Source organism: Sprattus sprattus, assembly GCF_963457725.1.
Source record: "Sprattus sprattus genome assembly, chromosome: 9".
NCBI classification, from domain to species: domain Eukaryota; kingdom Metazoa; phylum Chordata; class Actinopteri; order Clupeiformes; family Clupeidae; genus Sprattus; species Sprattus sprattus.
In genome coordinates this window covers 23,474,578-23,490,900 of record NC_137928.1, presented here as the reverse complement: position 1 = coordinate 23,490,900, position 16,323 = coordinate 23,474,578, and the positions used below count along the sequence as shown (strand labels likewise).

The 16,323-nt window shown below is 38.2% G+C and overlaps 1 protein-coding gene across 1 annotated transcript; it reads left to right on the top strand.

Annotated features, from left to right (window-relative positions):
• Window positions 1–11,809: 11,809 nt before the first annotated feature.
• Window positions 11,810–15,624, top strand: LOC308370379 (extracellular calcium-sensing receptor-like; the record flags this gene model as incomplete). The annotated part of the gene is made up of 6 exons (XM_080845033.1): window positions 11,810–12,012; window positions 12,112–12,400; window positions 12,553–13,302; window positions 13,515–13,742; window positions 14,423–14,546; window positions 14,711–15,624. The coding sequence occupies 6 exons, from the start codon at window positions 11,810–11,812 to the stop codon at window positions 15,622–15,624; spliced, it is 2,508 nt and encodes an 835-aa protein (XP_080701159.1).
• Window positions 15,625–16,323: the final 699 nt, after the last annotated feature.

Sequence of the window (16,323 nt, the reverse complement as noted above, 5' to 3'; positions counted from 1 at the left end):
ATTCATGGTCAAACAAATGTTTATCTATATTTCTAATTCATAATATATTGGCGTGATTGTGAACAGGAAAACTCTTTGAACTTTGAGAACAAAAATGTCATTAACTGACTAAATAACAATAATAATAATAATATTAATGACAGGAGGGGTGAGAAAAGAAGAGGCAGGCAGATAGTTCATACATAGAAATCAGGTAAATACCTCAGATATACATCATATTGGCCTATATGGGGCAGATCAGATGTATAACAGGCTGCCAAGCAATGGCAGCATACAGTGGTCTTGCAACATATTCAGAAATCTTATTGTATTCACAGGGTTCCTATTAATAGAATGAGCAGATTATTGGGATCATAGTAGCAGAGAAATGGGTAGTTAGGCTGGCAATGCGAATGTATATGTGATGTATTGTAGGCAATGTGTAGTAGAACTTTGGACGTGATTATAAGGTGGGAATGGGTGGCAGGAAGAAGGGGACAGCAGCACCTTACAGTGGAGAGTCTAAAGTGAGAGGTGAAGAAAAGAGGCATCATGAGAAAATGGAATTAAGGAATTTTTATAAATTGTGTGATGTAAACATATGTTATAACGGTGGAGATAGTTATAGTTATATATACTGTATATATAATATATTACACATATATATATACAGTGGTGGCCAAAATTATTAGAACACCTGACAGATCTTGGAATATTGACCTTTTTTTTGACTCCAAAACATGATTTAATTTCATAATGTAAATGAAACATGCAGATGGTTGTTCTGAGCACAACAAATAACAGATGAAGTGAGTCCTAGTGTTTTTAATCACTTTTAACTTTAATATTTGGTACGCCCACCTTTTGCAGCAATTACAGCAGCACATCTCTCTGGCATAGAGTCAATATATTTCTTGAGAACTTCAACACTAATGTTATCCCATGCCTTCTGCAACTCAAGCCAAAGGCTTTCCTTTGAATGTACAATAGATCTGTCCAGTTTATTTTAAACTCGCCCCAAATTTGCTTGATGGGTTTGAGGTCCAGACTTTGAGAGGGCCGGTCCATCATTTTCAATATTCCAGCAGATTCCTTTATGTCACAGGTCGTACCGGCAATAGTTAGAAGAATGTTTAGGGTCATTGCCCTCTTGGAAAATAAATCCAGGCCCATTAACACGACTCGCAGAAGGTACCCTGTGCCTCACCAGAATGTTATGGTATACTTTCTTATCCATGATTCCATCAATTTCGCCAAATTCACCTGTTCCTGAGGATTAAATGGCACCCCACACCTAATACTACCCCCTCCTTGTCTAACTGTTGGCAAGAGACACTCAATTTTATATCTCTCCCCCTCACTTTGTTGAACATACACTCTTTGCTTGTTGCCAAACTATTCAAACCTGGACTCATCAGTCCACAACACTTATACCAATCTTTCTTTGTCCATTTCTTGTGTTCTTTTGCAAATATCAGGCGTTTCACTCTATTTTTCTCTTTCAGTAATGTTTCTGTGCTGCTATTCTGCCAAAAAGTCCTTTTTCTCACAGCTTCCGACGCACAGTTCTTGAGGACACTATTGAACCATTAGTTATTGTGGTGTTAATCTCGTCACACAGTTCTCGTAAAGTCTTTCTTCGGTCCTTAAGACTGAGGGCCTGATTTACTAATATGCGAGCGCTTCTTAATCTGCGTTCGCAAATTAACGCACGGTGTTTTAGCGCATTTTAGTTGGTATTTATCAAACCAGATCGCGCTGGGCAATCTGTGTTTACTCCGCCCTATATAGCGCCTGATTTACTAACATTGCGACCGCTGCTTAAACTGCGTTCGCACATTAACGCACGGTGTTTTTCCGTATTTTCCGTGGTATTTATTTAGGAAGAGAAAATGAAGCTACAGCAAGTGGAGATTGATATATTGGTTCACGTTCGCTCAATCACTGAACCTGATTCAATGTGTGCGCTGCTATAATGTTGTTCTGCCCGCCATCACCTACAGCAAGATGTTTAAAAGAACACGATTATAAAGAATATGCTATTGGTGGCATTAATGCATAAACTGTCTATTATAACAATATAGATGTGTACATGGCGAGATTAATAATTTCTACAAGGGACATGGGTTCACTACAATATATATGGACGTGGGTGCAATCAATGGTTCATATTATGTTCGGAAAGTTTGCGATTTCAAAAAAAGTCCTGTTTGATGTCTAAAATTTCGGCTGTGGCATTGGGGAAATGTATTGACCAGTGCGCCATAGCAATGCTTCGAGTACCTGTGTGAATATTTGTGAAGGCTGAGATATATCAACTGCTGATACTATAACTGTTTGAAATGATCCGGTGCCAATATTTGCAATGTTTACCAACTGATTGAATGGAATGTGATCTCCGGTTGGAGGGTTAGATGTCATCTTTGATCTGGTTCAGTAATTTAAGTATTGCGTGGCTGGTTAACCTGTACCGTCTAATGATTTGTGGTTCATTTAACTGAAAATGTGTTATGCGAGTTGAAAAAAATATTTCTGTGCGCTGTCTCTGTCTTCTTTCTTCGCCTTTCTCTTATCACTGCTGCCATATCAACGTTTTCAGACTCAATGAAATTGCGCTTGGTTAAGACGTGCTTTTATGAGGCGGAGAATTAGCCTGCAAATTGGAGACGTGCGCTCCACATGCAGTTTAGTAAATACCACGCATGACACCATTAGGCGCACTTACCTTGTCTCCACCCATGTAAATTGCGCCTCACGCCTACGTTACCACCCACCTCCAAGTTACCTCCCCTGTTCACACCCACAGGCGTTAATATGCGCTGCGGCCCATTAGTAAATACCGTTTTATGTTTACGACCGCTATTTTACGCCAGAAATGGGCGCAATCCTGTTAGTAAATCAGGCCCTGAGAATTCTGAGATGCTTCACTTGTCTATCTGAAAAGTTAATTTTTTCAGCCTCTCCCCTCTCGGTTCTGGTGGCATGGCGGTCTAAAGTGTACTTTACAGTGCTTGGACTGCATGTCAAGTCCTTGGCTATGCATTGGTAACTACAGCCAGCATCAAAAAGGGCCTTTATTCGAACCTGTTGCTCACAAATTAGCTCATTCTTCACCTTAGCCATGTTCAAAGAGCAACATATGCTTCAAGACTGCCTCTAGAGGCTTTGAATCTATATCAATTGGTGGTGTGGCCTCAGTGACAAAACACTGATGCTACCAATCACTTAATGCGGAAGATAGGCCTTGTACATTCAAAAGAATCACCGAGCTGTGTCCTAAGACTCTTGCATCACCATCAATTTAACCACGATCACACCTGACAATGATTACACAAGTCATTTGGCTTCTTCTGTGAAGGAACATGATTATGTGACATTGACAGTGAAATAGGCCTAGCTTGTTTTTGTACGTAAATTGACCTGAATCTACTTATGATGGCTCTATTCTACGGTTTATAGAGCATAATGATGACTTTGTAGTATTTAATTAGTTTTAAGGGTATTTTAATGGCCAATTCAACAAAAACAACTGACACTTCTTAAATATGCCTAGTGTTCTAACAATTTTGGCCACCACTGTATATATATAACAGTTATGACCAATTGCATTGCAAGCATTGGGCCTACTACAGGGAGAACACATATTAACACAAATTACAAATTACATGTTAAAGGAGCCAGACATCAAAGAAATGACAGAGGAAGGAGGAAGAACAGGCCGTAGACCATGACACACGACAGGTCCTTGGCAGCCTAGGCCTTCAGCAGCATAACTAAGGGATGGTGCATGCTGGTCCAACACCATCACAAGAATGATCTGAAACTGACTGCCCCAACTACAACTGGAAGGCCAGTCACAGAGAGGCAACAGCAAAGGTACCCCTTTCCACTAGAGGCTCTGCAATGAGTACTGGACCTCTGCACTATGTCCAGACTTAAACATACAGAGGATGTCCGCTTCTTAGACAGAGGAAGGAATATTATTCCAAAGGAGAGGGGCTCTACAAAGGGCAAAGGACAAAGGGCTCTGCCTCCTACAATTATTTTGAAATATAAGAAGGCCTGCATTTTGAGATCAAAGACTTCTTGCTAGGTAGAATGGGAGGAGTAAATCCCTATGGGATCCTTCATGGCTTTTTAAGTTTGAAAGAGGTATTTTTTTTAATGATTTTGATGAGATCAGGTAGGTATGATATGGGATATCAATGGGTCTCATTTTTGATCATTTTCTGTAATACTTCAGAAATGTTTCTTACACTACTTCGTATAAACAACGTAAGGGAAACGCTTCAGCTGCGGCCGACGGGGCCATCTTGTGGTTATTGAGAAATCACGTTGAGGAATGACATTTGAAAAAACTCTGTGTTAAAAGGGTCTAAATTGGGCCTCACTGCCGGCAAGAATGAGGCCCAATATGTTTGAAGGATTCTAGGAAAACTCCAGGTTGCATGGGTGTTTCTGCTGCAGTCTCAATACACGTTGACGGGGCTTCTAAGGGGTTGAGAGAGAGGAGAAGGTTATTAATCTTTTCTAAGTTTTGTTATTGAAAAAGTCCATAAAGTTGTTAAAATCACTGGTTATAGGGATAGACTGGTAAACTGCATTATGGCTCTTTGTTAGTCAGGAAATTGTGTTAAACAGGAACCTTGGATTATTTTTATTTTCATCTATTAGAGAGGAATAATCGGCTGATTTGCTTTTAATAGATTGCTAGGCTGTGTTTCCATGCCCGACAAAATACTTCTAGTTTTGAAGTATGGTTCCTGAGGTCAGAACTGGTGCAATCACGGATGGAATTTTTATCATGAAGTTTTGTCAGATAAGCATCAGCTATAGTAGTGAAGTGAGTTTGGTAGGACATAATCTAATGGCCTATCAACAGTTCTAAAGTTATGGTCTGTTAGGGTAGGTTGTTGTGGCAAAACTGTACAATTGTTATTCCATATGTTAACACTAGGTCAATGGTGTGGTTACTGGGATATGTGGTTGCATTAAAAAAAATCAAGTGTTATTCTACGAGTATAATCTTCAACATCCATGTGGATATTGAAATCTCCCAGTATAAGCACTTTATCAGTCTTAACTGCTAAGGTCGAAAGAAAATAAGAGGTTTCAGATAAGAATTCAGTGTAGGGGCCTGGGGGTCTGAACAGTGTCACAAGTGTGACTGGCTGTGGAAGTTTCTAATTCTAGATGTATAAGATTAAGGGCAAGAACTTTAATTTAATTTAATTCAATTTAAACTTGAACTGAGGCCTAAGATACATAGGTTACAGCGGTGCATCTATGCTACTGGCATATGACAGTTTGAATGGCTTTGAGGGGTTGCATCATTCAAAGCTAGATAAACCAAGCATGAGAAATTAATTGTTTATTTTGTACCTTTTTTGTATAACTGTCAAAAGCAGGGTAACTTAAATGCCCAGAGAGACAAAACAATCACAAGAGATTCACCAATTAGGTGGTCTGAAAAACACACAACACTCAGCAACTATGTCATCATTCTTATGACGTTCTAGGACATGGCAGAATTTCTTGGTCTGATTTATCAGACATGCTCCTAAAAAAAGTATTATAATAATATTATAAAAATGTATTTCATGGACATGCCTGAAGGCCTGCACATACATGCACATATAACATATAAAGAAACTATATTTAAAAAAGCAGTTTAAATGGCTTTGAGGGGTTGCATCATTCAAAGCTAGATATTCTTTTACCACCATTTTAACCATGTTTCAGTCAGACAGTGTATATCAATTTTATTATCAGTTTTTTCATGTTAACAATCATATATTAAGGAAAGCTAGTTTAAGATGCATATTCCTAGGGTTTTGTTTGCTAGTATCGATGGTATTGTTTGTATTGGTTAATAAAATCGCCTTAGCTCAATGTTGCATTCAATTGCATATCATAGAACCATTTCCAATTCTATACAGTTACATCATTTTACAGAATATTTCATTAGATGAATGTAGATCAAATTTGTTGAATTCTAATTGTGTGTTTGTTTGCCCTTCTTAAACTTATTTTCTTTACTTAAGTGCATCATTTCATTATTTTGCATAATTCATCATATGACAATGTTTTGACATTTGTTTATTTAGCATGCAGTTCACATGGGCAGTGTAACATAGATAGATAGATAGATAGATAGATAGATAGATAGATAGATGGATAGATAGATAGATAGATAGATAGATAGATGGATACTTTATTAATCCCAAGGGAAATTTAGGTCATCCAGTAGCTTATACACTTTTGCAACTCACAAACATACATACCTTCATGGAGCTTTACAGATATCAAGACCAAAAATATTGGTTGAGAACTGAGAATACTTAAGGCTAAGTATTTATAGGAATAACAATAATAATAAAACAAGCATTCATGGTCAAACAAATGTTCATCTTTATTTCTAATTCATAATATATTGGCGTGATTGTGAACAGGAAAACTCTTTGAACTTTGAGAACAAAAATGTCATAAACTGACTAAATAACAATAATAATAATATTTATGACAGGAGGGGTGAGAAAAGAAGAGACAGGCAGATAGTTCATACATAGAAATCAGGTAAATACCTCAGATATACATCATATTGGCCTATATAGGGCAGATCAGATGTACAACAGGCTGCCAAGCAATGGCAGCATACATATAAAGTGGTCATACAACATATTCAGAAATCTTATTGTACTCGCAGGGTTCCTATTAATAGAATGAGCAGATTATTGGGATCATAGTAGCAGAGAAATGGGAAGTTAGGCTGGCAATGCGAATGTATATGTGATGTTTTGTAGGCAATGTGTAGTAGAACTTTGGACGTGATTATAAGGTGGGAATGGGTGGCAGGAAGAAGGGGACAGCAGCACCTCACAGTGGAGAGTCTAAAGTGAGAGGGGAAGAAAAGAGGCATCATGAGAAAATGGAATTAAGGAATTTTTAAAAATTGTGTTATGTAAACATATGTTATAACGGTGGAAATAATTATAGTTTTATATATATATATATATATAATATACTAAATATATATATAGATATTTATAATAGTTATGACCATCTGCATTGCAAGCATTGGGCCTACTACAGGGAGAACACATATTAACACAAATTACAAATTACATGTTAAAGGAGCCAGACATCAAAGAATGACAGAGGAAGGAGGAAGAACAGGCCGTAGACCATGACACACGACAGGTCCTTGGCAGCCTAGGCCTTCAGCAGCATAACTAAGGGATGGTGCATGCTGGTCCAACACCATCACAAGAATGATCTGAAACTGACTGCCCCAACTACAACTGGAAGGCCAGTCACAGAGAGGCAACAGCAAAGGTACCCCTTTCCACTAGAGGCTCTGCAATGAGTACTGGACCTCTGCACTATGTCCAGACTTAAACATACAGAGGATGTCCGCTTCTTAGACAGAGGAAGGAATATTATTCCAAAGGAGAGGGGCTCTACAAAGGGCAGAGGACAAAATACTCTGCCTCCTACAATTATTTGAAATACAAGAAGGCCTGCATTTTGAGATCAAAGACTTCTTGCTAGGTAGAATGGGACTAGTAAATCCCTATGGGATCTTTCATGGCTTTGTAAGTTTGAAAGAGGTATCTTTAAATTATTTTGATGATGAGATCAGGTAGGTATGATGATATCAATAAGTTTGAAAGATTCTAAACTCCAGGTTGCATGGTTGTTTCTGCTGCAGTCTCAATACACGTTGAGGGGGTTTCTAAGGGGTTGAGAGAGAGAAGGTTATTCATCTTTTCTCAATTTTGTTATTAAAAAAGTCCATAAAGTTGTTACAATCACTGGTTATAGGGATAGAGGGGTAAACTGCATTGTGGCTCTTTGTAAATCAGGAAATTGTGTTAAACAGAAACCTTGGATTTTTTTTTTTTTTTAGGTTATTAGAGAGGAGTAATTGGCTGATTTGATTTTAATAGATTACAAGGCTGTGTTTCCATGCCCGACAAAATACTTCTAGTTTAGAAGTGTACCAGTCTTCGTGTATGTTTAATTGCTTGAGTCTGGGCAGTAGGCCATGGGGCTAACACTTTCTGTATTCATATATATTTTTTAAGCTGTGCAATTGAATTGATGGAATTTGTATCATGAATTCTTGTCTGATAAGCATCAGCTATAGTAGTGAAGGGAGTTTGGTAGGACATAATCTAATGGCCTATCAACAGTTCTAAAGTTATGGTCTGTTAGGGTAGGTTGTTGTGGCAAAACTGTACAATTGTTATTCCATATGTTAACACTAGGTCAATGGTGTGGTTACTGGGATATGTGGTTGCATTAAAAAAAATCAAGTGTTATTCTACAAGTATAATCTTCAACATCCATGTGGATATTGAAATCTCCCAGTATAAGCACTTTATCAGTCTTAACTGCTAAGGTCGAAAGAAAATAAGAGGTTTCTGATAAGAATTCAGTGTAGGGGCCTGGGGGTCTGAACAGTGTCACAAGTGTGACTGGCTGTGGAAGTTTCTAAATCTTCAAATCTTCAAGAACTTCAATTTAATTCAATTTAAACTTGAACTGAGGCCTAAGATACATAGGTTACAGTGGTGCATCTATGCTACGGGCATATGACAGTTTGAATGGCTTTGAGGGGTTGCATCATTCAAAGCTAGATAAACCAAGCATGAGAAATTAATTGTTTATTTTGTACCTTTTTTGTATAACTGTCAAAAGCAGGGTAACTTAAATGCCCAGAGAGACAAAACAATCACAAGAGATTCACCAATTAGGTGGTCTGAAAAACACACAACACTCAACAACTATGTCATCATTCTTATGACGTTCTAGGACATGGCAGAACTTCTTGGTCTGATTTATCAGACATGCTCCTAAAGAAAGTATTATAATAATATTATAAAAATGTATTTCACGGACATGCCTGAAGGCCTGCACATACATGCACCTATAACATATAAAGAAACTATATTAAAAAAAAAAAAAACGCACGCACACACGCACGCATGCACACACGCACGCATCCACGCACGCACGCACACACACACACACACACACAGACACACACACACACACACACACACACTATGTCTTTAGGTCAAGATGGAACAATGGATCTTTTTTAATTTAATTCAATTTAAACTTGAATTGAGGCCTTAGATACATAGGTTACAGTTGTAAATCTATTCTACTGGCATATGACAGTTTGAATGGCTTTGAGGGGTTGCATCATTCAAAGCTAGATATTCTTTCACCACTATTTTAACCATCAGACATTAGTCAGACAGTGTATATCAATTTTATTATCATTTTTTTTTATGTTAACAATCATGTATTAAGGAATGCTCGTTTAAGATGCATATTTCTAGGGTTTTGTTTGTTAGTTTCGATGGTATTGTTTGTATTGGTTAATTCCTCTGCTGGGGCGATTTGGGATTGATTGTTCAAACATTTTGATCATGGACACCCTCCCTCCTGCAGAGATCTGAGAGGGAGCAGATTGAATTTCTAATAAAAGCATGTAATGTATGTCGCTGAGAAAAAAGGAATACTAATGCATAGAAGAATAAAAGTTTTAAAGTTCAAAATCACATTGTCATGTTTCATGGCTTTAACAGGGGACATTAGCTTGAGAGGTTACCTCTTTCAGTGAAGTAAGACAAACATGTGAGGGGCTCTAGGGATCTGGCTAACGGCTGCTCCTTTAGGGGCTCTGTGCTCTGAGAGTTTCCTAAGGATGTTTTGACTCTTTGGCACAAGCTGCCAGATGGGCTCACAGACTAAGAGGCAGTCGCCTGGAAGGTACTGTGAAAGGTTGCCTCCAAAACACCTAAACACTAGGCTCTTTAATTAAACCTCAACTGACAGGAAAATAAGATGAAATGACATCTATGGGGCATTCTGCTTTGACACAGCAACAACAAAAACATAGCTGCACAGGTCCCAATTAAACCAAGCATGAGAAATTAATTGTTTATTTTGTACTTTTTTTGTATAACTGTCAAAAGTAGGGTAACTTAATGCCCAGAGCAAAGTGATAAATTAAGACAAAACAATCACAAGAGATTCACCAATTAAGGGGTCTGAAAACACACACAACACTCAGTAGCTATGTCATCATTCTTTTGACGTTCTAGGCCATGGCAGAACTTCTTCCAATTTGTCAGACATGCTCCTAAAGAAAGTATTATAATAATATTACAAAAAATGTATTTCATGGATATGCCTGAAGGCCTGCACATACAGTACATGCACATATAACATATAAAGAAACTACATTAAAAAATAAACAAATACACAGGCAGGCAGGCATGCACGCACTCACACACACAAACAACACACACACACACACACAAACACACACACACACACACACACACACACACACACACACACACACACACACACACACACACACACACACACACTATGTCTTTAGGTCAAGATAGAACTTTTGATCTTCTCACCAGGTGTCAGTATGTCATTTCTCATTTCTGTAAGCCTGCTCTGGGTTTGGCCTATAACGGCAGCTGAACTCTAAACATCCACCGGATCAATACTCATTTGAAACTACTTCAAATATCAAATAATGGCAGATTCAAAAATATTTCTGAACACAACTGTAAAATTCAAATTAAAAGAGGGAAACATCTGTCAGATTTGGCTGGGCCTTTACACAACCTGTGTTGTCTGATGCCAATGGCTAGGTTCATATACAGTATGTGGCCCTTAAAACACTAAGGCTGCTAAGAGCTGTACATCTCCTGTCACTCTGTAGACCCAATGTATCCAACAAATAAAATCCAATGGATGGAGACCAAAGGAAGCCTAATATAAATGCCAATGACTTTTTGGATGGACACCAGCTATATAGCCATAAACAGTTTTTTCGAAGCAATTAACCCATCATAGTAGTCGGTTAAAGTAATTGCTAGGTTTATCATGACCAAATCTAACTGGTACGAAATTGTTCAACAATTTTTGTCACTTTGCTTGAGAATGGTTGGTTATTGATGTTATTTGTAGTGTTGAAAGTTCAGACGCAAAAGTTGTGCTTTTCCCACTATGTTGGTAGTGAGGTCTAAAAGACTTATTTTCATTGATGAAAAAACAGGCCTACATAGCTGCGCACATGCAGTTGATGGGATCTGACGTAACTGTAGGATTTATTATCCATATCAAGATTGTTTCTAAACAGTGTATAAAACCTGTAACATTCACCCATGTAAACATGATCCATGTGTACATTTAAATTATTTCTGATCACCACATTTTAATGGATCGCAAATGCTGGCTGCATTAACTTAATTAAATTAAGCTATCTACATGTTTTATGGATACTACATTCTACTACTATTACTACTTCTAATAATACTACTCATAATAATAATAATGACAATAATAATATTAAATCAAATGCACTAAATACTACTAATATAATGCACTTGCATTAGTATGTTCAGATCAGAATCAGATATAGGCTTTAGAAATACTGATTGCCATTATATAAATGGAATGATTATTAGATGGAGTAGATTTAAGAGGTTCTGCATTTTACGATTAATAATTGAATCCAACTTTAACCATGATCTATAAGGTATAACTCCATAGTTTTCCAAACTGCATTACATTTATCTTATCATTCTTAACTGAGGTAGAAAGTGACGTCACCAGACAGTAGTTGTTTTTTTTACATTGTGCATCTCACATGCAGACTCCACACATGCTCTGATTCGCCCACATTCAAATTCTCACACTCTGATGATGTCTACCTATATCTATATAACTGATGCAATTAACAAAGTCATTGATTAGGTTGACTATACAGGCCAAGCAATTCTCAGTAATGTCTCTCTGTGCACTGCTGCTGTTCTGCACCTTACTAGCCAAGGCAGAGAAGCCTGTTTGCCGACTGAGAGGGATTCCAGAGTTCCCTCTGCTATCAAAGGAAGGGGACGTGACCATTGGCGGAGCCTTTTCAATTCACAGCAAAATCATGCAACCACAGATAACTTTTACTGAAAGACCAAAACCTATTTCTTGCTCTAGGTTTGTTACTTCTGGAATGGTTTGAATGTGTGTGTGTGTGATTTTTATGCTTAAATCTGCAAAGTTGTTACCTATTTTTTCCATTTACTCTTTCCCTAGTGTGAACCTCAGAGAATTCCGTTTTGCTCAGACTATGATTTTCACCATTGAGGAAATCAACAGAAGCGGAGCTCTGCTTCCAAATGTCACCATCGGTTATAGGATCTATGACAACTGTGGTTCAACTCTGTCATCAATGAGAGCTGCAATGGCTCTAATGAATGGTCATGGACTCATATCAGAGGAATCATGTACAGGACAATCAGCTGTTCATGCTATTATAGGAGAGTCCGAGTCCTCTTCAACTATAGTACTTTCCAGAACAACAGGACCCTTCAAAATACCTGTGGTAATAACTATGCAATAATTGCAATATAATTAAATCTGAAAAACAAATTGTGAGGTCATAATGTTATCTGATACACCAAAATCAAAAGATATTGCATACATATGTGGTATTTTAATTTTAATTTTTTATTTTAAATCATTTATATCTGTTAGATCAGCCACTCTGCTACATGTGAGTGTTTAAGCAGTAGAAAAGAGTTCCCCTCCTTCTTCAGGACCATTGCCAGTGACTACTACCAGAGCAGAGCGCTGGCTCAACTGGTCAAATACTTTGGCTGGACCTGGGTGGGAACAGTGAACAGTGACAGTGACTACGGCAACAATGGGATGTCAATATTTCTGGAGGCTGCTGAGGAGGAGGGCATTTGTGTTGAATACTCAGAGAAATTTCACAGAACAGAGCCCGATAAATTATTAAAGGTCGTGGATGTTATCAGAGAGGGGACTTCCAAAGTGATAGTAGCATTTCTAGCTCACGTTGAGATGAATAACCTACTGGAACAGCTCACTCTCCGAAACATAACTGGCTTGCAAATGATAGGCGTTGAGGCCTGGATTACTGCAGATAGTCTGATTACTCCAACAAGCTTCAGCGTCTTGGGTGGGTCGCTTGGCTTTGCAGTGGGGAAAGCCAACATAAGTGGCTTTAATGATTTTGTGATAAAGCAATTTTGGGAAACGTCTTTCCAGTGCCAGAAGAACAATATCTCAGGAGATGAGAATCTGTGTAGCAGACATGAAGATCTTATTGAGTGGAGGTACTATAATGACGATGTACCAGAGCTCAGATATTCAAGCAACATCTACAAAGCCATCTATGCTGTGGCACATTCTCTGCACAGTCTTCTGAAATGCAGCACGCATGCTGGATGTGACAAAGATTTGCAAACCGAGCCCTGGAAGGTACAGCTATTATGATACACCACTTAATATCAATATCAATACAATCCATACAATCCAATACAATACATTCAGTTATTGTCTAAATGAATGCATAGCCTGCATGTGTAAATAGGATTTTCAACTGATAGGTTTGTACAGAAAAGCACAGACAGAAATACTACTACAACCAGACCTCAACTACACACCACATAACATGTCTCTTTTTACCACAGGTGGTTGAGGCCCTTAAAACAGTAAATTTCACTGTAAAGACCCAGGAGCAGGTGTGGTTTGACAGCACAGGTGCAGCAGCTGCCAGGTATGAGGTGGTGAACTGGCAGCAAGGACCAGATGGAACAGTTTATTTTAAGCCTGTGGGCTACTATGATGTCTCGCTGCCGGCAGGACGTCGCTTTGTCCTCAGTGAAGACACCATAGTTTGGCCAGGAGGCTCTGGACAGGTATGCTTATAGTACTTAAAAAGCACAAAATAAAACACGCTACACAAAGAAGGGTTTAAATTAAGTAAGGGATAACGGCCGACGACCTGTACAGTTCTACAAAGATAATGGACGATGCGGGGCAAAGAACTCCACGACGCGCAGCGTTGCTCCGCAAAGTTCATTATCTTTGTAGAACTGTACAGCTCGAAGACCGTTATCCCGCTTATCTCAATTTTACAACATCCAAAAATGTTTTTATTATTATTATTATTATCATTATTTAGAATTTCCTTTATCTTTAGGAAACTTAATATGCATAATAACCTGATGAATTCTTGATTTGAAGCCTAGTGCTCCCGTTAGAGAAAGTAGTGAGTTTTTACAACAAAAAAAAACGTTACGTTGGTTGTTAATGGTAACCATTCAAGAGCATTGATATGGAACGGCGATTTAACTTTTCTACTGGGACTACGTCCAAGGTGTCCGTCTATATGAACTTAATGTACACCCAATTAGCCAATCAGAAAACAGTATTTCGTTCCAGAGGGAGATAATTGAAAATATTGTACTGTGTAATTATATTAACTGTGTTAAAGTAATTTCAGTATATGTGAACAAATTGCTGATTTTAGAGTGAATGTGTTCAGTGGCTGTTTCATCACAATAAGTCGGTATCTGAAATTTGGTTTGTCACACAGAGGCCTGTGTCTGTGTGCAGTGAGAGCTGCCCTCCAGGCACCAGGAAGGCTGTGCAAAAAGGCAAGCCTGTCTGCTGCTATGACTGTATACCATGTGGAGAAGGAGAGATCAGCAATGAAACAGGTAATTCAGAGGCAAAGTATAGAATACACCGAAAATTGGCCTGTGGCTCACTATGCATTATTTTGCAACTGATCAAGATGCACTGCCTGAGCTCTGGTCTTCACAACCCATACCAATATTGCTGGACAGCATCTCTAATCATAGTGATCATAATTCTCTTACAGATTCTAATAACTGCGAACTGTGCCCAGGACAGTACTGGCCAAATCCTGGCAAAGATAAATGTGTATTAAAGGCTGTTGAGTTTCTCTTATTCACAGAGGTTATGGGAATAGTGTTAGTATTTTTTTCCCTGTTTGGTGTATTTTTAACTGTAATCACAGCCATTGTATTTATGTTAAAGAACGACACTCCTATAGTAAAAGCCAACAACTCAGAGCTGAGTTTCCTGCTGCTCTTCTCACTGAGTCTATGTTTCCTTTGCTCTCTTACTTTCATTGGTCGGCCCTCTCAGTGGTCCTGTATGTTGCGTCACACAGCGTTTGGGATCACCTTTGTTCTCTGCATCTCCTGTGTTCTGGGGAAAACATTAGTGGTGTTAATGGCCTTCAGAGCCACTCTTCCATCCAGTAATGTCATGAAGTGGTTTGGGCCTCTGCAACAGAGACTCAGTGTTCTTGGCTTCACCCTCATACAAGTCCTTATATGTGTCCTTTGGTTAACTATATCACCTCCTTTCCCATACAAGAATATGAACCTTTTCAAAGACAAGATCATTCTAGAATGTGATGTGGGGTCAGCTATAGGATTCTGGGCCATATTAGGCTATATCGGACTCCTTGCTGCCTTGTGTTTCATATTGGCTTTTCTGGCTCGAAAGCTACCTGATAACTTTAATGAAGCCAAATTCATCACATTTAGTATGCTGATATTCTGTGCAGTCTGGATCACCTTCATACCAGCTTATGTCAGCTCACCTGGGAAGTTTACTGTAGCAGTGGAGATATTTGCAATACTGGCATCTAGTTTTGGTTTATTGTTTTGTATATTTGCTCCAAAGTGTTATATTATTTTAATACGGCCTGAACTTAACACAAAGAAGCATTTGATGGGCAAAATGCCCTCCAAGTCTCTGTAACTCACACAATAAATGGTTAATACATGTGTTAAAATGTGGTTGATTCTGATGGATGATTTCGTGTAATTTCAATATGTCGTACAATATATATCTAGGGAACACTACGATAACATAAATTTGAACAACATATATCAAGGACACATTTCGATAACATAAATTTGAAGACCACCAATACATTAAGAAGCTTGAAAACAAACTACAGGTTAGTGCTCCAAGCTTCATATTAACTACATAAAGATATATGACGTATGACAATACTGTCTGTTAACATGACTTTAGTAAGTAAAATGGATTTACTTAAAATAAGAATTAAATTAAATAAAACATATTATAAAATACAATCTGTCAAAAATGGAGAAATCAATGTTATCATCTGCCATATCATACACAGGGAAGCATTTCATAGTTACATTTACTATTATAAAAACTAGGGATGCACCGATACCGATACCAGTATCGGGTATCGGGTCGATACTTCGTTAAAATACTCGTACTCGTTTTAAATTACCGATACCAAAAACCGATATCCAGTGTTGCGTCTTAACGCGTGTGTTTTCTTTTTTTTAGCGATGCTGCGCCTAAAACATATTATTGCCATTTGTTATGGTTGATTGACGGGGACGGGAATGTATTTGTTTTCTCCTCTTTTACCCGGACGCATTTAGGTCTCGAAAGGAGGACATGTGAGGGTAAAAGAGG